This window comes from Octodon degus, unplaced genomic scaffold (assembly GCF_000260255.1).
Source record: "Octodon degus isolate 3935 unplaced genomic scaffold, OctDeg1.0 scaffold00009, whole genome shotgun sequence".
Classification (NCBI taxonomy): Eukaryota; Metazoa; Chordata; class Mammalia; order Rodentia; family Octodontidae; genus Octodon; species Octodon degus.
The window spans coordinates 7,758,354-7,782,529 of record NW_004524585.1 but is presented as its reverse complement, the minus strand read 5'-3'; the positions used below and the strand labels follow the sequence as shown (position 1 = coordinate 7,782,529).

At 36.3% G+C, this 24,176-nt stretch overlaps 1 protein-coding gene across 1 annotated transcript in view; it reads right to left on the bottom strand.

Annotated features, from left to right (window-relative positions):
- Window positions 1–24,176, bottom strand: part of Ptprc (protein tyrosine phosphatase, receptor type C) — a 145,088-nt gene that overhangs the window by 15,745 nt on the left and 105,167 nt on the right. The window contains exons 17-29 of the mRNA XM_023707392.1: window positions 23,475–23,579; window positions 23,312–23,388; window positions 18,450–18,486; window positions 18,261–18,358; window positions 16,921–17,046; window positions 15,853–16,010; window positions 14,855–14,990; window positions 12,970–13,125; window positions 8,330–8,420; window positions 6,982–7,115; window positions 5,730–5,864; window positions 3,341–3,463; window positions 2,926–3,104 (exon numbers count right to left, since the gene is read on the bottom strand). Of these exons, the coding sequence (XP_023563160.1) occupies window positions 2,926–3,104; window positions 3,341–3,463; window positions 5,730–5,864; window positions 6,982–7,115; window positions 8,330–8,420; window positions 12,970–13,125; window positions 14,855–14,990; window positions 15,853–16,010; window positions 16,921–17,046; window positions 18,261–18,358; window positions 18,450–18,486; window positions 23,312–23,388; window positions 23,475–23,579 (1,555 nt within the window). The remainder of the gene's footprint in view (window positions 1–2,925; window positions 3,105–3,340; window positions 3,464–5,729; window positions 5,865–6,981; window positions 7,116–8,329; window positions 8,421–12,969; window positions 13,126–14,854; window positions 14,991–15,852; window positions 16,011–16,920; window positions 17,047–18,260; window positions 18,359–18,449; window positions 18,487–23,311; window positions 23,389–23,474; window positions 23,580–24,176) is intronic.

The following is a 24,176-nucleotide window of genomic DNA, read 5'->3' as shown; positions in this document are numbered from 1 at the left end:
ATACAGCTACATTTACTTAGTTCAATTAGAAGAAAGATTTGTACTAATAGTATTTAGACAAGATATGTCTGCATATTGAAATATAAATAACTACTCTAAAGAAAACAACATGCAATGTATTAATAACTGTCCCACTTAAAAAAAAATAGATCAACTAGACAAAAATTTATATCTAAACTGGATAATGCACGCAAACAAATGGACTTAGCAGATATCTATGATGTTCTACTCCAGAACAGCAGAATGTACATTTGTTTCACCTATTCATGGGACATTGTCTAAAACAGACCATATTTTAGCTTATTGAAAATGCTTAAGTAAATGCAAAGGAAATAAAATTCTCCCATGCACATTATCAGACTATAGTGTAATAAAATTGGAAATTAACTGCAGTAGAAATCACATGAACTTCATAAACCCTTTGAAATTAAATAACATTCTCATGAATAACCAATGAGTCACCGATTAAATTAAAGAAGAAATTAAATACTTTCTACAAAAAAAATGATAATGACAATACAACATACCAGAACACAATGAAAGCAGTCCTACAAGAGAATTTTATAGTGGTGAAAACTCCTATCAGGAAAAGACAGCAAGCTCAAATAAATTACTTCATGTAGAATCTTAAGCTTTAAGAAAAAGCACAGCAAGTCAAGCCCAAAGCTCATATAAGGGAAGAAATTATAAAGATTAGAGCAGAAATTAATGCAATTTTGAATAAAGCAAGTCAAAGGATGAATTAATTAAAGACTTAATTCTTTGATGAGATATAATCGATAAACTCTTAGCAGATCTTATCAAATACAGTAAAGACACAAATCCACGAAATTAGGAGTGAAATCACAACAGTTCCTGCAGAAATCCAGAAGATGATTCTCTCAAATACCTACCTCAAGAATCTTTATTCTAATAAGTTGGAAAAACGTAGAAAAAATTGAGACATTGTTTGATATATATTAATTACAAAAGCTGAATTAAGAAGATATAAAAAGTTGAAATAAGCCAATATTAATTGATGAAATTTAAGATGCAATTAAAAACTTGCCAACAAAGAAAAGCCCAGGATCAATGGATTCCACCCTGAATTCTCTTAGAAAGTCAGAGATCTAATACCATTACTTCTCAAACTCTTTAGTGAAATTGAAATGAAAGCAATATTCCCAAAGTCCTTCCTTAAAGCAAGTATAACTCTGAAAACAAAACTGGAGAAAGATCTAACCAAAAAGAGATCCACAAACCAATTTCCCAATGAACACTGATGCAAAAATCCTCAGTAAGATACTGGCAAACAGAATGCAGCAAATTATCAAGACAATTATACACCATGACCAAGTATGATTCGTCAAAAGTATGCAGGACTAGCTCAACATATACAAATTTATTAATGTAGTATACCGTATCAGTAGAGCCAAAGGAAAAAAAATCACATGATCATTGCAATAGATGTTGAAAACTCATACAGTTCTAGAAACATCAGCCAGAGCAATCAGGCAAGAAAAATAAATAAAAAGAATAATGATAGGAAAGTAAGAAGTGAAATACTCACTGTGTGTAGATGACATGATAAAGTATAGAAGACTCCACAAAACTCTATCAAAAAAACTTCTAGATTTAATAAATAACATAATTGAATTGTATCTGGATACAAAGTCAACACTCAAAAATTGATAGTATTCCTATACACAAATAACAAACTCTCTGAGAAAGAAATTAGAGAAACAACATCTTTCATAATAGCATCAAAAGAAAGCAACACTTAGGAATCAATCTAATATTGTAAAAGATCTCTACACTTAAAACTACAATTCTCTGAAAAAGGAAATTAAAGAGGACATCATAATATAGAAAGATATCCCTTGTTCATGAGTAGGAAGAATCAACATAGTGAATATGGCCATGCTCTCAAAATTATTGTACTGTATTAAAGTAATATTGATCCCAATATCATCCAAATACCAATAGCATACCTCACTGAGTTAGAGAAAACAATCCTAAAATTTACTTGGAACCTGAAGAGGCCTAGAATAGCAAAAACAATTTTGGGCAACAAAGGAAAGTCATGAGGCATCACAGTCCCTGACTTTAAATCATACTACAAAGATACTATGATAAAACAGGAGGGTACTAGTATAAGCATTCATTTGATGCAATCCATCCACATATTTGTTCATCCATACTTTCATGTATTCATTTGTCCATTTACCCCATGGTGATATTCTTGGTTTAGTATTAGATACTGAGAAATCAAAGTTGACAAGACATTTAGCACTAAAGTCACAGCGTAAAGTTACTGAAATAAAAAGTAACTATTTCTGTTATACTTTTATCAGTATTATACTGTGATAGTATAACTAACATAGTGACTCCATAACAGGTTTCCACTGTAGTCACATGCTTTATAGACCAAACGTTATGGTTCATATCTAGATATCCTCCCTAGATAGTTGGGACTTCCTGAAGGTGGCTAGATTTAGGATGTATGAATGTGGACTAAGGAGGTGCTACTGAGATCAAGGCTCAATGGTACTAAATTAGTCCACCAATCATTATAGCTCTGGGTGTGAACAATGGCAAGGCATACCCTAGGTGTGGCTGACATCACTCAATAGGCTTGTAGCCTGAATGGGATAAAAAGAAAAGGAAGACTTGATTCTGTGTTTTCTGTTTGCTGCCTTCTATCTGCTATGCCAAGAACAATTTCTCTTCTGTGATAGCCCTCTGTCATGCCACTCTGCCTTAAAACCAGCTGAAACTTCTACAACCTGAGTTAAAATAAACCTTTTCTCTTATCACTTATAGTTGTGAAATATTTTGTCCCAGCAAGAGGAAAAACAACTAAGCTGCCATGATAAATTTACAACAAATATCAAGCAAAAAGTCAAGCATTATGATTTTAAAGCATGTCCTATAAGTACTACCCACCTGCAGTGAACTAGGAGAGGTACACTCTTGTGACACTTATTCCCTTCAGTGAAAGTCTTTTTGGGAAGTTTCTGTTTAAGGCTCTGAATCATTGAAACTAACTCTTTGGTTTCTGCAGGGAGCTGGCCCACACTCCAGTTAGTATATTGGTACTGGTACACAGTTCGGGCATCTTTCCTCTAAAATGAGAAGTGAATAGAACATTAGCTGAAGTGAGGTTCAGTCAAGTTTGCGGACTGATAGCTAGATACTCTTCACAATTGTACTCATTCAAATATTTTGGCTTTTGTGTACCATAATATAGATGGCGGCTTTGCTTACATAAGATATTTTATGTGTTAAAAGATTACTTACAAAAAATAAATATTCACAAAACTATGTGTATGTAGTTTTTTTGTTTTGTTTTGTTTTTTACCTTGGAGTTTCTCAGTTCAAATTCACGGACAGTGTACATTGGAGATATATTTGTGTCTTTGATGTCAATCTCTAAGTCTCCGTATGTTTGTTTCCCTTCACCCCAGTACTGAGCACAGATTTCCTAGACAACAGAGAACATGGTTAAGCAACTTGTACAAAACTTTTGTTTACTATATAAAACATTCATGAAAACTGTTTGTCCTTTTATTTACTATCCTACTTTCTATTACATAGAAATTATTATTTATATTTTAAAATGAAAGTTGGGGCTGTTGAGATAGCTCAGCAGACTAAGCACCTTTGTGGCAAGAACAGGGACTGGGGTTCAATCTCAGGTATCACATGCGGTGCCAGCCCTGCCACCAGGTGTGCTGTGTGGGTCACTGAGACTAGGCATGGTGGTGCATGCCTGTAATCCCAGCTCTGAGGAGGCTGAAAACAGGAGGATCACTGTAGTCTGAGCTGTGTAGTGAGATCTTGTATCAAATACATCATAACAACAAAAAAATTAAAATGAAACCTGCTCATACAAATTAAAATCTATGGCAAGTATGGTAGACACCCACTTAACCTGATATATCATTGTGTAAGTGAAAGAAACCTAGGAATAATTGAACTCTGTCTTCTCATATGTCTTTTTGATTTATTCCTTCCTCCCATACAATGATCATCAGTTGCTTGTAATCTATAAATTGAGTTTCTATTAGTTATACATCTCCAATAACTCTGGCACACTGTCCCTCCACTGGTCCTTGAGGAAGAGGGCTTCACACTTGCAAGTATTTCTCTGTGCTAATGACCTACACCAGATGCATCTACGTGGATAGAATATCCAAGTAAAAACTCACAATGGAGTGTACATGAATCACAAAAGAGTGTTCTCCCTCTGCACCCTACTCTCCACAGTTAGCACTGACGCAAGGTTGATGACAGTGTTGGACATTCCTGCCTATACTGTCATTCTGTTTCTTGACTTTCCCATTTTAGGTAAGAGAAACATGGCTAGAAGTCAAAGCTGGATATGTGATAATATTCCTTGTTTTAAAAGCAAAAATTTTAATAACTTCCTATGTACCAGAGCAGGAGACACATGGGGTTGGCGGGATAGAGAGAGAGAAATATAAAGAGAGACAGAAAGGGAGAGAAAAATATATAAATTTTACTGCACTGTGGCAGTTGATCTTGATTGCAAACTTGATCAGCTTGAGAGATGTAGTAAAGCACAGTTCTGACTGTGTCTGAGTAGGTCATGAGGGAGAGGCTTTGGGGTCCAGAGCTGGTACCTGGCCCCCTCATCAGCCTCTCTGCCCCGTTTGTCATAGCTCTGCTGCCTGGCTGCCATGACATTAGCAGGCTTCTGCCACCATGATGCTTCTGCCTGAGAGCTGGCCAAACATGGATGGAAACCTCTGAAACCATAAATCCAAAATAAACCTCTCCTTTAACTTTTGTATGGCAAGTATTTTGTCCAAGTGAAGGAAAACTGGCATGTATCATTGTTTAGAAACATTTTTTTGGCTAAGTCTTGAGATAAGATACACCAAAGAACATGGTAGTTGCTAAGAAAAACTCAGTGTGGGCCAGGGTTATAGCTCAGTGCAATAGCAAATGCAAATGCAAGGTCCTTCCAGTATCACCCCCGCTCCATAAAATAAAAATAAAAATAAAAATAAATTAATTAAGTAAGTAAACCTGAAAAGTGATAGATTATCCACCTCTAGTGAGATTTTAAAGAATGGTCAAAATAATTATTGTGTGTGTATATGTGTTCATGTGTGTTTCATGGCTACAAATATTACCTATGAACTAAGAAAGAAGAATATTTTTAATTGCTTCCAGTATATTATCTTGCTAACAAATAGGATAAAGAGAAGAGAGGACACACTTAGGTATATGGAATGTTATGAAATTAAGACTGAACTGCTGAGCAGGCAAACTTGCGTGCTGAGCTCAATCTATAAACTTACCAGTACAAAGAATATTGAAAACATAAAAGTGGGAGGAAGTTAAACAGAACAAAAACATAAAACCAACTGAACAACATACCAAGTCTTGATGCTGTTTGATCTTTTAAAATGTCAGTGAGTTTAGATTTTACCTCTAAAATTAGAAAATACAGTAGCTGCTTGTTATAAAACTGGAATTGCTGCACGTTGGATAATCTGAAAGTAGTGTGTGAGACTGGAGAGGGGGCAGCCCTGAAGGATGCCAGAATCAAACAAGATAATAGAAGTCAGGAAGAGTTTGCAAAGCAACTAGGCTAAGCAAAGAGACTGCATGACAGAGTGATCAAAGTGATGTCGGCAGAACAATCAAGCAAGCAATCCACTAAGGGAGAAGGACATTTTATAACATTTTTTTTTAAAAAGCCTCTCTAAAGTGCAAACCTGGTCGCCATGCTTCAGCTCTGTCAACATGACAATGACTTTGACTTTTCTTTGGAAGACCATCTGCCAGAAGTCACCAACAGTCTCTCTCAGTGGTCCTTGAGCAGCAATCATCATTTCTGGTTTCCAGTAACTCTTTCAAAATAATAAAAGGGAGACTTTGTTATTACTGTTCAGAGAATTGTACATACTTAATATAACAGTTGGGAAAAAGTCACTTAGTCTGACATTAATGTTGTTGCAGAAATATGATAAGAGTCTTATGTCCAAGAAAATAAATCTAACTATATTGACGCAAATAATAAATCTTAATAAATAACAGACTCAAGATTAAGAAATCCAGAATTTTTGTGGAACACTTCGTTTGAATTTTTAACTTAGTTTTAAAAAGGTATAGGCTGAGGAGATAGCTCAGCAACATAAGTGCCTGCCTGGCAAGCACAAGATCCTGAGTTGGATCCCTCGTACCGCATGCAGTGCCAGCCCCAAAACCCCAGGCACACACTGCTGGCCACCAAAACCAGACATGATGGTGTATACTTGTAATCCCAGTGCTGGGGAGGCTGAGACATGAGGATTACTATGCATCAGAGCTGCGTAGAGAGACGCTCTATCAAACAACAACTAAAAAGATGTATCATGAACATTTACTTAATAGGTCAGTTGAACCGAGTGAAACTTTTTTAATTATAAAAATACATACATACATTTGGGTTTGTTTTTACCAAGTTTGGTATCTGAGTCAAAAGTTTTTATATATTTGTCTTTGGTCAAATTTTATTCTTAAAACGAATATGATTACAGGCCCATTTATCATAAAATATAACTATTATGGTTTAGTTCTAAAATGTCTTCAAAACTTTTCTGTACAGATGGGGTTTTTGGAAGGTGATTGAATCTGGGAGCCACTATACACCTCGTGGGATTGCTTTGTTGATGAATCTATAGCAGAATGCGCTGTCAGGAGGTAAGGCCCAGGCAGAGATGTGCATGCCTTAAAGGATGCACATCTGTCTCTTCTCCTGCTCTCTGCTCCCTGCTCACCTTGGTCAGCGTCCTCTGCCACCCTTCCACCATGCCATTTCTGCCTTGGCACTGGCCAGCCAAGAATTGAATGCTCTGAAACTGTGAGCCAAAATAAACCTCTTCTCTTCACTTTGTGTTTGGCAGGCATTCTACCCCAGCAATGGAGAAGTGAGTAGCACAGTAAATGATAATATGATCCTATTCTGGGTTAGGGAAATATAAATACCATTATGAAAGATGCATTGATATATTTGCTTGTTTCTTCTGAATCACTGTCGTCATCAGATGATGCATCGGAATCATGCTCACTCTCCTTGCTCATTTCCAATTCATGTTTAAGTGTCACTCTGTTAAAGTCGTCTGTAGAAAATAAATGAGTAGTGAATCCTTCTTTAGCACTAATAAGAGTTGGGATGTAAAGCACGTGCTTAGCACATTCATGTGGTTCAATTCTCAGCACCATCAAAAAATTAAAAATAAAGATAATCAAATTTTGACATGACTGACAGGAATTAAAAAGAAATTTAAAATTAAAAATATTGATCTAGATGCAATGAAATATTCCCTAAAATTTAGTACTTTGATTAACAAGCTATTTCAAGACATTTAAGTAAAGTCCCAAAGTGAAAAAAATATCAAATATTTAAGTGATGTTCCATATGGTTATCAATCTTTGATATTTTAGATTCCATGGAATATCATCATTCTGTCTGGTAAAAGTTAAAAAATTCATAGCTTAAATTTTTGTTTCTCATTTATATCCTATTGACATTAACAGTCTTTGTTAAATAGGAATCTCATATTATTATTTCATCAAAAAAATTATTTAATCTACAATTCCTCCTTATTTTTCAATGTCTTAAATTTATAATAACCTGGACAAATGATCTGTTTAACTGCATTACTATCAATTCTGTATTTTAACTATATTAATAAGGACTTATGTAGAAATTAAATTAACTAGGTCAGCCATGCACTGATTTGAATTACTTGGTTGTCTAGTTTATTAGCTTGGCTTGTATTTTACCCATGCTAGTTTTTGTATGTTCAGCTGAAAAAAATGCCATGCTGCCTGATATGATCTTTTGAATATTGTTAATTAGTAGAACTTAAGTCATGAAAATGGTGCATATTCAACCTGCTAAATTTGGTGATTGATAATTTATAGAGTGTTTTCCATGGGCTTCCAGCCTTCCAGATACAATGAATAAGGAGAAGCCATAAGGGATTATGTTTGCCATTTGGCAATTACTTTTTCATACTAAAATGAAATAAAAGTAAAACACACTTGGCCTTTGTCTCTCTGATTCAAAGCTTTTGCCTTTCTTACAACTCATTTCTGACATAATTGGTAGAAAGAAAACACTGAATATAGTTTATCTAGCAAAGTCCATCGAAAATGCCTAGGGCTCAAATAATTCATTATAACTAAAATATAGGTAGCTTGTTGACTTTTCTATTGTCAACCAAATGTTGAGATTTCGCTTCAAAACCATTTATGTGTATCACATTAAACAAATGCAAAAAAGCATAACACTTTCTGTTGTAAATAAATTTAAATGGTAACTACATACACGGAATAACATTAGAATTTCTGTTTTTCTTTTTATTTTCCTCTTGATGTCCGATGTGCTGCGTCCTCCAGCTTCTATAGGAAGGAAGTCTCTGAGGGAGAAAAGTAGAATTAAAAGCTCTTTTAACGTCTAAATTCATATTAGCTTAATTTATTATTGTGGCATAGGATGCTCCCTATAGAAAAAACACATCGTTAATTTTTGTCAAATCTGTACACACTCCTAGTCACAATTTTAAGTTTGAATGTGGATTTTTTCCTCTTAATCTTTTCAGGCATTTAGTATATCTGGCATGGTAAGTTGAAAATAAAAACATACATTTATTTAACAAAATATGCTGCTAGTACCTCCTGGATGGCAAAACAGTGGATCTTATTCTTGTATAACTATATCAATGTTAAGTATTATTTATATTGAAAAATTAATAATGAATAATTTTGAGTTATCAGGAGGGTACTCGACAGACACAGCACTCATGGAAGACTTGACACTGCGAATTTAGCAGTTCCGGGTAACTATCCCCTTACTCAGAAGAATCAGTCTCCACAATCTATCTTGTCTTCTGGTAAAGAGCACAGTTTCTTTTAATTTCTTACTTCCTACTTAATCCAACCCATCTTCACTTCTCACTTGGGAAATATCAATAACTTTATAACTGGACCCTCTATTCAATTTTGCTAATACTGAACATGCTAAAACACAAAATAAAAGCTGTCCATCCTTATTAAGCTCTTCAACAGCTTCCGGTCATTGTTAGAACATAGCAAGCTTCCTTAATGTCAGGCAAAAGTTTTTACTGGTATCGCACTGACTGTCTCTCCAGCTTCAGCCCTTTTTAAGTCTTTCCACGCTTGGGCTAAACTAAATTCCTCCATTTTCAGAAGGAGGCACACTGTCCCTGAACTCTTGCAATCTATTGTGTTTTGGATGAATGTCCCACAAGGGTCCATATGTAAAGTCTTGACCTCCAGGGTGGTGGTAGCTGAAGTTCTTTTGGACTTTGAAGAAGGTGAGCACAGTTGAAGTTCTTAGGATATGCTAAGAACTCAAATGGGATTATGGATCTGTGTGTGTGTGTCTGTCTGTCTGTCTGTCTGTCTCTCTCTCTCTCTCTCTCTCTCTCTCTCTCTCTCTCTCTCTCTCTCCAAGAAAGTTCCTCATGTAAAACTCAGCAGGATTTTACGTGTGTGTGTGTGTGTGTGTGTGTGTGTGTATGCCTTATTTCATATTAAATATGATACCTGCCTTAAATCCAATTAATGGTTATGAACTGAATGAAGAAAACAATTATCACTGAATATCAAGCCACGTGTACTTCATCATGAGTCATATGGAGGGCCAGTTTCTTTGGAAAACACCACAACACTTCATGCTTTTGTGAGCTGTCACCCAATAGCCACTGCTCCCAGCTCACAATGCCCAGGATGACAACGAAACTAATGATTCACTCTCCTGTGAGATGGAAAGGATTTTTCACTGTTCAATTGCTGCTTGTGTCCATTATCACCACAGCTCTACTCTACACCTGTCAGCGCAGGTACAAAGCCTGATTTTTAGTCTTTCATGGTGTATCTGCAATTCCGTCTTTTACATCTCACAAATCACTGGCTCCCACTCTGCCTTCTGGTGTCCAAGGCCTGATATCAGCAAATCTTCATAGGTCCCAATCCTTGTCCCCCAAAACTTTCTTTGCCTTGCTTTGCTTTGAAGGCAACACCAAGAACCCAATTTATCTCTTTTTCCTCTCATTCCAACCAGATCACGGTCTGAAGAAGAGCTGCGTATTCATCTTGCTCCTTGCTTCCACTTGCAAGCCATTTTTGCTTAGTGTATCCTCAAAAAACCCCAATGATTTCTATTTTTACTCCGTATCACTGCACCTACTCTTATCTACTCCTCTTCACCTGAAAATGTCAGGTATCACTAACTTCAGGGCTACCCCCACTTCATTTGGCTTGGGGCTTCATTCACGGTGTGCTGTCCTCCCAAGGCGCATCATCCCTCTTGTTCCTTCAGCCCTGACAGGGTGCCCCAGCCGGCATTCTGGTCTACTCTCACGCATGCTTTTCATGCAGCAAGTTCACTGCTACCATCCCCCACTATAGTCATATGTGAACACTCTCAACTCCTTCCTCTGCCTACTGTTATCTAGTCATTTTACAAAATCTAAAGGATATTAATCCAGTCATCTGCATGAACAGAGAGATCTCCCTCTCCTCAGAAAGTGAAGTATTTCTGTGAAAAAGAGTCCATTCAGTTCATGATAATTTTTAAATTAATGATCATAAATTTCAAATTATCAAACAATGATTTTGGGCAATCCTACATGGTCTCCTACCTTGAGGTAACTACTTCATACTCTTTCCCTTTCCTTAACGTGTAGTCTTTGCTGGGCCCTACACACTTCTGAGCCACTCTGCTCTTAATTGGTGATCTTGCCTTGCATTTTCTTGAGAAATGAAAAGTAATCAGGGTTGTGGTAATGCAATGCCAGTTACCCTGATCTGACCATGCGTTGCACACTTTATACAAGCATTGAAAGATGTATAACCATGTGTTAATCATATATATCTATATCTATTTCTGCATCTGTATCTATAGATAAGATACAGATGCAGATATAGATATATAGTCTTTAAAAAAATTGTGTATTTGATACAGGGTCTGACTATGCAGCTCGGACTTGGATTCTTACTGATCTTACTGTTTCAGCTTCCCCAGCACTGGGATTATAGGTGTGCACCACCATGCCTGGTCTTGGTGGCCCGCTTGGCGCACCTGGGGTGGGGCAGGCACGGCATGTGGTACCAGGGATTGAACCTGGGTACTTGCACTTGCCTAGGCAGGCACTTAGACCACTGAGCTATCTCTACAACCCTATATATTCTTAAAGTAATCAGAAAAGCACTACTTTAGTTTAAGGTCACCTAATTTACCAATATATCAGCATCTCTGTCCTCATTTTCCATATTCTTGTCTTCTTCTTTTTTCTTTTTGTAATTCAAGGAGGATATACAGGGTCTCATTACTAGATTGGACTCGTAGTGATCCACCTGTTTTCAGCCTCCCAAGAGCTGGGATTACAGGTGCGTGCCACCATGCCCAGTCTCAATTGCCATCTCAGCATGTCCTAGGGGTGGGGCCAGCGCGGTAGGCCTGGGTATGGAACCCCCAGCCCCTGCACCTGCTTGCAGGCACTTTAATCCACTGAGTTGTTTGGCCATCCCTTCCTGTGTCTTCCAATGGAGTAATAGTACTGCTTCTGGCAGTTACAGTGTTGCTTGAGCCTTCTTCCACACTCCTCCTAATGTCCACCACGTCCACCTCAAAATCATTTTGACTCTCATGTCTAGAACTGTACCTGGTGCACAGCAGAAACTGCATCACATCTTTTTGGCTAAAAAAAATTTCTCTTTTAGTGACTATCCATTTGAATGTTCATCTTCAATGCACAAGCATCACCGAATAGGGTAAGTGCAAATGCGGCTTTGTAGGGTGTGTACTGATTATAGTAAAAGTCATCAGCTAAAACACCAAAAAGAAAGAAAACAGAAAACAACAGCAAAATGCTCTTCTGTTGAAGACTATCATGTCCCTGCCAATTCTTCCATCTACAAGTATAGTTTTCCCAGAGACTGAGCTGCTTGGTGATTATTGTTCGCTGCTCCTCCATCCCCCACCTCAGCCCCACTTTGATCCTAAACATTAAATGGTTCTGTATCTAATTAAAAGTGCATTCCTGGCCTAGTGAAACTCTCTGAACCGGCCAGTTTGGCAGTTAATAGAAAGACTCAATAAACTGGAAATCACAAGTGGAAGAGAAAAATTACAAAACTTGACAATGTCACAATTTGAGGATAGTTATGCCAACAGTCCAGAATCATGGTGAACTACATCTCCAGTTAACTGTCAGAATAATTGCCTAATAAATAGGTTGGGACACACATTATTATCCTTTCCTTTCTGTCTGGTAGCTCCAGACAGCTCAACTTCCTAAGCAGTCATAAACTCCTCTAATTATTTCCTTTATAAACTAAAACCAGATGCAGTTTTTAAAGGTGAGATGCGACATTGCCTATGGCGGACCAATTTCATGGCTATATACTATTATTTTGGCAGCTTATTTATACCGGCTTAATGAGAAAGTGTTAAAAGTGTTAGCAAAAGAGACAGACCTCTGGCCATAAGCAAGTCTCCTACATAATAGCTATGCAGGTTCAGGAATGTCCCTCAAACTCTCTGGGTCTTGGAGTCCTCAACTGAGCTCTCTTGGCCATGTTGAGGACCAGATGCAAGAACAGTGACACATGCCTAGCAAACACCTAGAAAACAGCACTTTGTGTAAGTCACTGTGTTAGGGCTGGCCAAATAGCTCAGCAGATTAAAGCACCTGCAAGCAGGTTCAGGGGCTGGGGCTTTGATCCCCAGGCCTACCGTCCTGGCCCTGCCCCCAGGGTGTGCTGAGACCCTGATTAGGACTGGACATGGTAGGGTGTGCCTGTGATCCCAGTACTTGGGAGACTGTAAACAGGAGAAAGTCACTATGAATCTGGTCTAGCAGTGAGACCCTGAACACCCTTTAGACTTCCCTAAAGTAGAGAAAAAAAAGTCACTGTTCTTATTGTCTCCAGCATCATTACCTGGAATTCAGCCTCCAGTGGAGCTGGCTCACTAGGTGGGTCTCTTTTCTTCATATTATGCAGATATGAATGTGAATGCAAGTCAGCCAAATTCACTTCTGTTTCTCCAAACTGGTTGTATTCCACTAGAGCTTGATGGATCAGGATATACTGTGCCTAAGACGTTAGAGAAAAATACAGATAATTAACTGCTGACAACATGGAGTTCCACATGTCACATTTAAATAAAATATGCAAACCTCTATTTTGTGACAATTTTGGGCAAGAAAAGGATTGATAACTGTAACATATAAGTATACTAAAAGTTGGCTCACACAAGTTTTTAAAATGTATGAAAATTCTGTTTCCATTTTTCTTCTAGGAAAAAATAGTTTCCCAGTAGAGTATCCAGGATCTTTTCCATATCTTTTATCTTATGCCTAAAGTTTTTTAAAAGCAGCATTGTTCTCCTCCTCAGTGTCTGTTACTAAAGTTGCAAGTGAAACTAATAATATAAAATCTGTAATAAAATTCACAGTATATCGGCAAAAAGCAAGTTGATATTCTATAGGATTCACCTTGATAGTTTTCTAGAACATTTTAAAATAGAGAAAACTGGACCCGGGAGATAGCTCAATGGCTTAAGTGCCTGTGTGGCAAGCTCAAGGGTAGTGCATTCAGTCTCCGGTGCCCATATAAAATTAAATTAAATTAAAATAAAATAAAATTTAAAATTATTGAGGAAGATCTTATATACCAAATCCAACTTTACCAACTCCCAACTTTTTACAGTATCATAATTGAATACAATATTTTTAAGCACATGATCTATATTTGATGAGCCTCTTTACCACCTCTATTTCCCTGAGGTTGGTTGTATCTTTCTACTTAATTTTACATTTTCCTCAAAAAGGGTCATTTATTTTACTTAATAGTCTATTTTATATTTCTATACTAATATTTGTTTATCTACAAACATAAAGCATTCTACACTACTTGGAGTTTTTGTAAAGATGAACAAATCATATCCCATATGTTTTGTTTGCTGACCTTACGAGTGCCCTATTTTCATCTGAGAGTCAAGCTAGATACAGGTAGATAGAGACCCAGGTCAGCCTTTCCACTGCAGCATAGCCGTTAACGTACACCGTCCCCATGTCTGATTCTACTCTTCCCTTCGCCTACTGATACCGATTTAAAGTGTTTCCAATTCCTTGCTGTGCTAACAGTATTGAGTGCAAGGAATGTGCTCGCACCTGCTTCTACTTATGCGCATTCACAAGTCCTTCCCTTGAGTAAATACATATGTGTCCTCTTGCTGGGTCAATCACAGACATTTCCAATAATAACTGTCACTCCCCATTACCAGGCTCATTGTCTGTGTCACAAACCTGTCAAGCACTTCACTTTTATTTTCTTTTTTGTTATAAACCTGTTAAGCCCTATTTTATCTCTGTCTTATGGATGACTCAGCTGAGGCATGGAGAGATTACAAACTTGTCCAGAGATACAGAGAAATAAGATTTAAGGCACAGGATTTGAGTCTCAGCAGTGTATTTCTAAAAACTAGTCACCTTCTTATTGTGGCTCCTCAATTTTACTGTTATGAAATGTTGTCAAATATGCTTTCTGTGTTATTTCTTTTCCCAGTCTTGTGTTTGTAAATGATATTTCATTTTTAAAAATAGGTTTTATGGTTACCTTCCATCCACCATACTTTTAGACCCTAATGTGTAATTCTGGTAATGTATGACTATTTTTTAACTTTTAAGACATTCAGGTAAAGTTATTTTCATGCAACTGTTTAAAGTTATGAAAAATTTAGATTCCCTTTAAATCATTACTGTCCCCTAAAGATTTCATGCTCAGGACAAAGTGAGGATAATCTCGAGGAGTTGGAACATACCTCCACTTGCACCATGAGGCATCTCTGTCGCCTGAGGTTCACCACGTAGCTGTACACATCCACTTGGCCCTCTGCTTCCAGACCTTCCAGCATGGCATCGATTCCAATGTATGTGCCCGTGCGCCCAACACCAGCACTAGCAAAACAAACAAACAAACAAACCACTGGAGGCCTGAGCAGGACAAGGAAGTGAGTGGAAAGTGGTCAAGATTGAAGCAGAGTTCAGAATGTAAGTTTCTCTTAATGTAACATGAACCCCATGAACTCAGACAACTATCAAGTGTCAATTTATCATAAAAATTATTTTAAAATATAATATATTTCCACTAGTGAATTGCTTCTCAAAATCGAGATCGCCAAAGGGGAGAATGTTCTACTAGCCCAGCTTATAAGGCTTGGCTTTCCTCTGTCCTCTCCCTTTCTCTCCTCTCCTCTGTTGTGTACTCAGGACTGAAGTCAGAGACTTTATGCTTAGCTATATCCCTGGACATTTTTTATCTTTATTTTTGACCCAAAGTCTCACTGAGCTGCGAAGCTGCCCAAACTGGGCATATACATGTGGGCTCCCTTCCTGCCTCAGCCACCCACATTGCTGGAACTATGGCCACACCTAGCTAGGTATAAAGATTTGAGTACACCCATAAATGTGGGCCTCCTGTCTCAATTTTATTTTTAATCATGTTAACGGCATATGTTGATCATACGTAACATTTTGTTTCTTTTGAAGAACTTGTGTGTGTGTGTGTGTATATGAATGATACATGTGTATATATTATATCATATCATCATTTTCTACCTTGTTTCCTCTCCCAGTCTCCCTTCTTTTCTTCTTGTCATTCTTCAATTACAAAAAGTTTCCCTTCTGGGTTCCTGCCATTTCTCCTTCATTATATGCTTTAATTTATTTATATTGTGGGTGTCTCATACAAGCAAAACCACATGGCATTTAAATTTCTGTGTCTGCTGTAGTACAAGCAACCCTGTGGCCTCATCTTTACCTGCAGTGCACTACGATGGGGCCACTGAAGAAGTTGCTGAAAGCGTTCACTCTCCTTCTCAGTTTGAGAAGCAGATGAGAGTCTTCAGGTACCCCGTGGTCTGGCCAGCTTATGAACTGAATGTGAGTCACCGCTCTTCCTGTTCCTTTTTCTTTTTTCTAGAGGAGAGATAATATTAAATATGAGAAGTCTTTTTTCTTTTCATAGCAAGCTACAAAATATGAATAAGTACATGGAAATGCCAGCGCAAAAAATTCCTCATCCAAATGTAAACTGCTCTGAAGTCTTTCCTCATGCATGCTGTATGTTATTCCAGCCCTGGCTGCAATTTCCTTTCCATGAATAACTAGCTGAGAAATCATGCAAGACTTGCACGCACTACCCGGCAAGCACTAACTTACCAGTAGAGTACGCAAGGTAAATATAGTAGAAACTCTTAGCAACTTTCATGCTGCAAAAGAAAGATGACAAAAAGAAAAACAAATACACCTCAGAAGAGAGCCTATGAGTGGCAGTTGGGGCTGGAGTGTATTTATGAAAATGATAACAACTAATCCTCATTATCACTGCTGTTTAAAATTATTCTGCTTGATACAATTTTTTACACGAAGAAAGTTAGATTGACTATGTGGTTAACATTGTATTCTTTAGGCTTTCACAAGGCAGAATTGGTAACTTTACAAAGAAATTTTAAAACAAGAAAACAAATACACTGCTTGCAATTTTCCAATAGGAAATCGCTGAGTTGATTAAGAGCAGTAACCCCAGACTATTTATTTATTCATTTAATAATTCAACCATTTATTCAACACATTTCATAAAGCCATCTTCTTCAGCACTTCAAAGCCTACCACAACAGATGTTTTCGATATGACAGGGTTAAATGTGCCAAGAAGAATGATATAAATTTGACCCTGACAAATAATATCCCAGTTCTGAGGCAGCTCTTCCTCCTAAAGATCACTGATAATTATTATCTGATACGTATTTCAATTTCTTACATTGAAATATTCAACAATTACACTTTCATTCAAAAAAATCAAAAATTGTATCATAAAAGAGACTCACATTTGCAATGTTCATTTTCTGGATGATGTAATCTGGGCATCTCTTGTGCTCATTGATCTTCACAGTGACATCTCCAAAAGTCCGATTGCCTTCTTCCATCGTGGGCCAGTATGCTGCACACTTGTTCTGGGATTTTTAAGAAGTCACTAATGAATCTAATTTTTCATTTAAACAATTTTATTGCACACTTTTCAAAAACAAAGTCCTAAACTTTTGTTCATCTGAAATTCTCAAAACACCTACATTTCTTCATTAAACACAGTTACACCTGAAGCCATGGTGCGCACAATGTAGTGCTTCCTATTCATATGTCCTGACGGATTCTCACGCTACTTGCCAGAAGGATCGTCTTCCCAGGCTCAGCAATACAGTGAAACAAGCATGTTCAAGGCCAACAAAGAGGAGGTCACTGCTCATGGTCTCGTTCAGGCTGGGAGACTGAGCGGCACTTACTCTTTCTAAGACTCATTACAAGAGGACCTCTTGTTATGTAAACACATTATGTCATGGTATTGTACGCATAACTATGTTTATAGCAGGGAAGTTCATAATGGCTAAGTCTTGGAAGAAGCATACATGTCCACCACTAGATGAACAGAGAGGGCAAACATGATATATTTACACAATGGAAACTACTCTGCCATAAAGGAGGAAGATCTTGAGACCATAACACTAAGTATAGAAACTCAGACATACACACTTAAATATTACATGGTTTTTCCTATGTGAAACTCAGCATATATGAAAAATAAAAGGTAATAGGAAAAGAGAGCAAAAGGTATTATAGCCAAGTGCAGATAATGTATCTAAAAATTAATGTTCACTTGACATAATTATTTTACATATTTATATAATCTTTGGCCTATTAGTCAGGTAAGCATTCTGTATATATGATAATTAACTTTATAAGGTGTGATAAGATAAACAAATGAATCTGAAGTTGGAAAAATAAAGAGGGGCGGATAGACAGAAGGGGTAAAAGAATGAAAATGTGCTGTATACATATGTCAATTCTCAACACTGAATGTAAAAATCAGTATGCACTGCAAAGTTGTACTAATAAGTTTTTAAAAAGTGGAAGTTCTGACAGTACTAAAAAGTGACAGGCAATGTTCTAATATTTAAATAGTTGGTATACAAACATATATTTATACCTTTATATATGTGTACATTTTTCTACATGTAGAAAATTTTCGCATGAAAATTTAAATGAAGTGTTAGCACTGATTAAAATTGAGAAATATTTAGTAATAAAGCACACATTTGCAGCCTTTAGAAATTCAACTCAGCGCTGTTTTCCCAATGCCGTTCTCTATCCTGTAATCATTCTCTGTGCCTACCCTATTTCCTTCTTCACATCTAGTAACCATGACAATCACTGTGGCTTTCTGTTCCCAGATCATCCTCCAGAAATCATCAACAGTTTCATCCCTGGGTCCTAAGAGGGAAAAGTGATCAGTTAAGAACTATTTCTTAAAAGTGCTATAAATAATTTTTCAAAAATAATATTGAACTCTCAAGTAGATTACCTTGTGCTGCAATGTATTTCCTGGGTTCTTTGAAACCCTGTTGAAAACGTACACAAAGAAGTATCATTCACTGAATACTCAGTTGTTCAATAATATGCAAAACTGTGATTCAGAAGTTGCTTTAGATCTGTCTTTTCTTGGTTGCTGATTTCTCTTAGAACTTGCTAATTCTTCAGAGGATTTTTGAAGTTTGTACTCAGGCATTTACTGTGCCAAACACCATAGCATTTACAAATGAAGTTCATGACTTTAACAAGTATTTGGTGTTTATCCCAAACAATTTTAGAAGCTAGACATCATCCTTATTTGGGACCATATAGCAATTTACAAGGGCAATCTCGATTTTCAATAGTTGTGTCCTGTCAGCCCTTCCAGCATGATCACCGCTGCCTTCTTACCACCCTTAGAATTGCTTTTAGGGTTTTTACTCCATTTCTCTAAACAATGAATCCCTCTGAGATCATGCTTGCATCTCTACCTCACTACTGTTGCAACATAGTACTCATTCCCTATCGTGCTTTTATGTCATTTCAGTTAAGTGATGCAATAATTTTCGTTTCATTTCCTACAATGTCTGCTGTCTCTGCTTCTGTTACCAAGATAAAGAAGAAACACAAGAGCAGACAAAATATGCTAATTTTTTCCAAAATTATCTCCTACTCTTTAAATTTAATGATGAGAAAAGCTCCAGAGAAAGAGAAGAACTTTGTCCCTAAAACAAATTTTACACATGAGCTCCAGTATTTCATTAATCTTAGTAACAGTCATGACAGTGTTAGTCATATTCATTGCTTCAACAAGTACTTATTGAATGGCTACAGTATTCCAAGTACCTATCCAAAAACTGAAGCATCATGCTTTCCAGGGTTCCAAGCTCTATTGGGGAAAGATAATTAAAATATGATCCCATACTTACTATATGTATTTACACAGGAAATGTAAGTCATGTTTTTAAAGAGATTATCTCAAATAGTAGTGGTGACAGGCATGCCACAGAGGACTGTTTGTATCACTAAAATCTCTAAAAGATTCCCCAGATTTAATGAATTAAAATCTCTAAATGATTCCCCAGAATTTAGATTAATGAATCTAAATCCTTGAAAAATCTCTAACACTCCCAGGTCTGCTCTCATTTACTTTGCTTCTATTTATTTATTTATTTATTTATTTATTTATTTATTTTATTTTTAGGGAATGGTCTACAGGGTGTTCAGGATCTCACTACTAGATAGGACTCCGTGATCCACCTGTTTATAGCCTCCCAAGAGCTGGGATTACAGGTGTGCACCACCATGCCCAGTCTCGATTGCCATCTTAGTATGCCTCAAGGACAGGGCTGGCATGGCAGGCCTGGGGATTGAACCCCACACCCTTGTGTACTTTGCTTTTGAGAACAAACTGTCATTTAGAAAAGACATTGTACATTAGAATAAGCTTGACCAATGCTAATTTTGAAGGCCTGTAGAGATCATTGTATGAAGCAAGTTGCAGTCATCTTCAAGACTTTGACCTGGTGTACTACGCTAATTATTGTTTGAACTATGATGTTGCATTTGCAAATATTGGCAGTCACTGGTGAAAAAACTTCTACATACTATGTAGAAAGGTTATGGAATAAAATAGGACTATCTGTAGTGTCAGAATGCTTGGGGTGAAATCCTAGCCGTGATTCTGTTGGCAAAATTTTAATGTTTCATAGAGTTTCTATGATATTTAAGTGAATTAATATACATGTAAGGCAGTAAATGTGATGATAGCAAATGTATGATAAATTATCATAAAAGTTATTATAATCATTGATGTTAATAAAATTTAGCATCAAAAAATCATTAGAAGTCTCAAAAAAGGAATTTCATTAACCATTAGTACACAAATGTTGGAGATAAATAGTTTATGAATAATGCAACTAGAAAACATTTCTAAATAGTCTACAACTTTACATAAACTAAGTAAAATACATTTTGACCCAGTGCCTCAGGATGTGATCTTATTTGGAAATAGTGTGGGGATAAGGGTTAAAATGATGTCATAGAGGGGCCGGGGAGATGGCTCAGTGGAATAAGCGCTTCCCTGGCAAGTGCAAGGGCCTGAGTTCAATCCCTGGTTCCACAAAAAATAAATAAATAAATAAAAATAAAAAAATTAAAAAAAATGAGTCATATTGGATGAGGATGGGTCCTGCATCCAAAAATGTTGTCCTTAAAAATGAAAGAAGAAGGATATTCAGACACAGTCAAAGAGAGACACACAGGAAAGTGAGCCATGTGATGGGGAGAGTTAGGAGTAACTTGGCCATAAGACTGCCAGGAGGACCCAGAAGCTAAGAAGAGGTAAAGAAGGCTTCTCCCAGAACCTTGAGAGGGAGCATGGCTTTACAAATATATTAATTTCAGCTTTCTGATCCCTACAACAGTGAGAAAATACATTTTGTTGTTTTAAGCCATTAACATATAATCCTTTGCTGTGTTAGACCTAGAAAACTAACACATTGTGGAAATAAAAGTTGTAGTGAGAAACTTGACTCCAATGCACTAAAAGTATATGTATTCGAGCAGATCAGCAACAAGAAAAATGACAAAATTTTTCATTTCAATTGTTTTTTCTTTAAGAAATTTTGGGGATTAATTTACAAATTAATTTATACAATAGCATGACATACTTTTTTTTCACTATTTCATTGTCAGAGGAGTATTTTGATGACATTCATTTGGCAATGCTGTGTGGAAATAAATACTTTCATATGTTGTTGGTTGACTGTAAATTGCAATTGTAATTGTAACCATGTAGGGGACCATTTCAAATTTTTAAAAATTTAAAATGTGGATGATCTTTGTCCCCATAACTCCATTTTTCAGAAAATTATGCTATGCGTATATCTCAACTCATTGTAGAAAACTGAATCAAAATAGTTCACTGCATCATTTTTGATAATAGAAATTTGGAAACCACATTCAATGCTCACTGAGGAGAAAGGGATTAAATACTTCAATTCAGGTAGACTACAGAAATGTAAAGATACAAAAACGTTTTAGGACCAGGGTTAGCAGTCTAAGGCCTGTAGACTAAATTAAGTATGACTGCATTTGTAACTCAAGTTTTGTAACTTAGCCATGATAGGTCATATCATGTCTACGCAAGAGGCAGTAGAGTATTCATGAAAGGGATGATTGGTTTACAAAGCCAAAAAAATTTACTATCTTGCTTCTTACAGGAAACATTTGCTGATCCCTATTTTTTATAGTGATTCAAGATACAGACATATGGGTAATTTCAGTAGACAGCTGTAAAGAAAACAGAGCATATTTTACTTAAATTTTGTCCCATTTGATTGCCAACCAGAATTGCAAAGAGAATTGGGTTCATATATCAAGGTAGCAAAGTAACCATACATTCCTTGGTACACAAACTTGGTACATGTCCTTGGTACATATCCACATATGCACACATATATATCCTTGGTACACAGACTCAATTCTCTTTACAATTTTGATCACGAACCATACAGGATGAAAACTAAGTTCAATTTCCCCATAAGGACACCATAGAATGTAACCAATGAATTTGATTTGGTTCTCGTACAACTAAATTAGGGAGCAGAACCGTGGAAAGATTCAAGTTCATGAACTGAGCCACCACTGTGTGTTATTTATGTATGCAAATATAGCAAGATACAGAGCAGTGTGAATATTGTGTTAGCAGTTTAATATTAGGCAGGGTAGCAAAAGTTGGTCTTTTTTATTTATGCATGTCTAAAGAAATTCTACCTGGAGAAATAAGCTAAAATAGAGGTTATCTCTTTGGTCAGTGGAGACACTAAGAAAATGGCAGATTAAATAAGTTTTTTTTAAATATGTATATGTGTTTATATTATTTAAAATTAATTCATGTGAAGCATTACTTATCTAACAACAGCTACATCCTTAAAATTTTGGTTCCTGAAAGAGCAATGAAAATCTAAAAGGTACAACAGATACTGTGAAAGGAAAAGAAATTGTTCAATGGGAGGGAAAAACTAGGATGAGGAAAAAGGACAAATGAAAGAAGGAAAAAACATATTTAGGTTTATATGCAGAATAGCTTGGATAATTGTTATTGTCAATCTCTGCTCATCTTTTGAAAGGAGCAGTTAATGCTTAAAATTTTTTTACTGTGCTTTTTTCCTGTTTTGAATTTCTTATAACTTCTTTACTTTTTTCTCTAAATGACTCTTACATGTTTATGTCTGCTTATCTGAACAACTAATTTGAAGATAGCATCATGCAATACAGCAACTGTTGTTGAATTCCGATTACTTTGTTTAGAAAAATCTTGTATGATTTCTAATACTGTTTTTCTCCCTATCACTATTTTGTATTCTTTAAAAATAAAATTTCAGTTCATTGTCACAGACATTTTCACTTTTTGGATAAAAATGTGTTCTGCAGACAGGCACTGCCTGTGAAGATGGCCACTGTGGAACAGAGTTAACTGAAGTTTAACTGAGGTCAAGCAGACATGGGATGAAACTGAACCCAAATCTTCATTAACTGTGTGATAAAGGGGAAGATAACTTATGAGCACTAGCCCTCCATTTTCACTTACATAGCGAACATAGTGCTTGTCAAGAGAGTTACTACAGGACACACATATCGATCACTTGTCCAATTCCCAGCAGATAATGTGTACTGGGGGGTAGAATGTTGCAATTTAATCTATATTTTATACTCAACAAAGTACTTCATTCTATCTAGCACTGACTGACAGGAACATATGTATTTGTAAAATGTTGTAAAGTCAAAAAGGCACCAAATGGCATGCACAGACACGAAAAGTCCAAATTTCCAATGAAACACGATATAAAACGATTCATCTTTTTTACTCACATCGATATAGCTAGCATTTATATAGGTTGTCCCTGTATCTCCATTTATTTCAGAGAGTTCAACACGGTTATAGTCATCTATGTAACACAAAAAAAGAGTGAAATAATGAGTGACAAGCAGTTAGCTTAAAGATACAAAGACTCAAGCCTTAATAAACACTTACAAGGAAGGATGTCAACATAGCGGTTTTTATTTTGATTGCAAGACTTTCGAGCATCCTTGATTGAAAATTTACTGAACACCCGCGGGATGCTCTGAAAGACACAAAGAAATATCCATTACATTTCAGCATATACAGAAAATATAGTTTTCCCTTTAGCGATTATCATTTTAAGTAAATGATTCATCCTGTACAATATTCTCCATATACTGATTAAAGCACATATATATGGTTATTGACATCAACACTATTAGGAATCATGTATAAATACCATTTTTCTTTGATTATTATAATGGATTGTTTTCAAGACAAGTATCATGGAAAAAAGTTTAAAATCAATTGCTGTATCACTTTAAAATTCATTAAAAAAGCAAAGCTTGAACAATTACTTGAGTACAAGTTCAAAATTAGCCAGAAAGTTTTGGTGACATGACTTTATAGTTGAAAATGACCCAATAAAGCATTATACTAAAATATCTATGAGCTTTGTATTAAGATCCTATCACCCTCTATGAATCTCTCATTTGGCCCATAAATGTCTGCTATCAATATATGTCTTTTTTTTTTTATTTTTTTTCTACAGTTTTATTGATAAACATATAGCAATGAGACCGTTTCAAATCAAATCGGAAGTACAGTTTCAACAAATAATACACTGCATATATTATTCTTAGTGGTTAATTGCTGTACAAGATGCGGACTTGT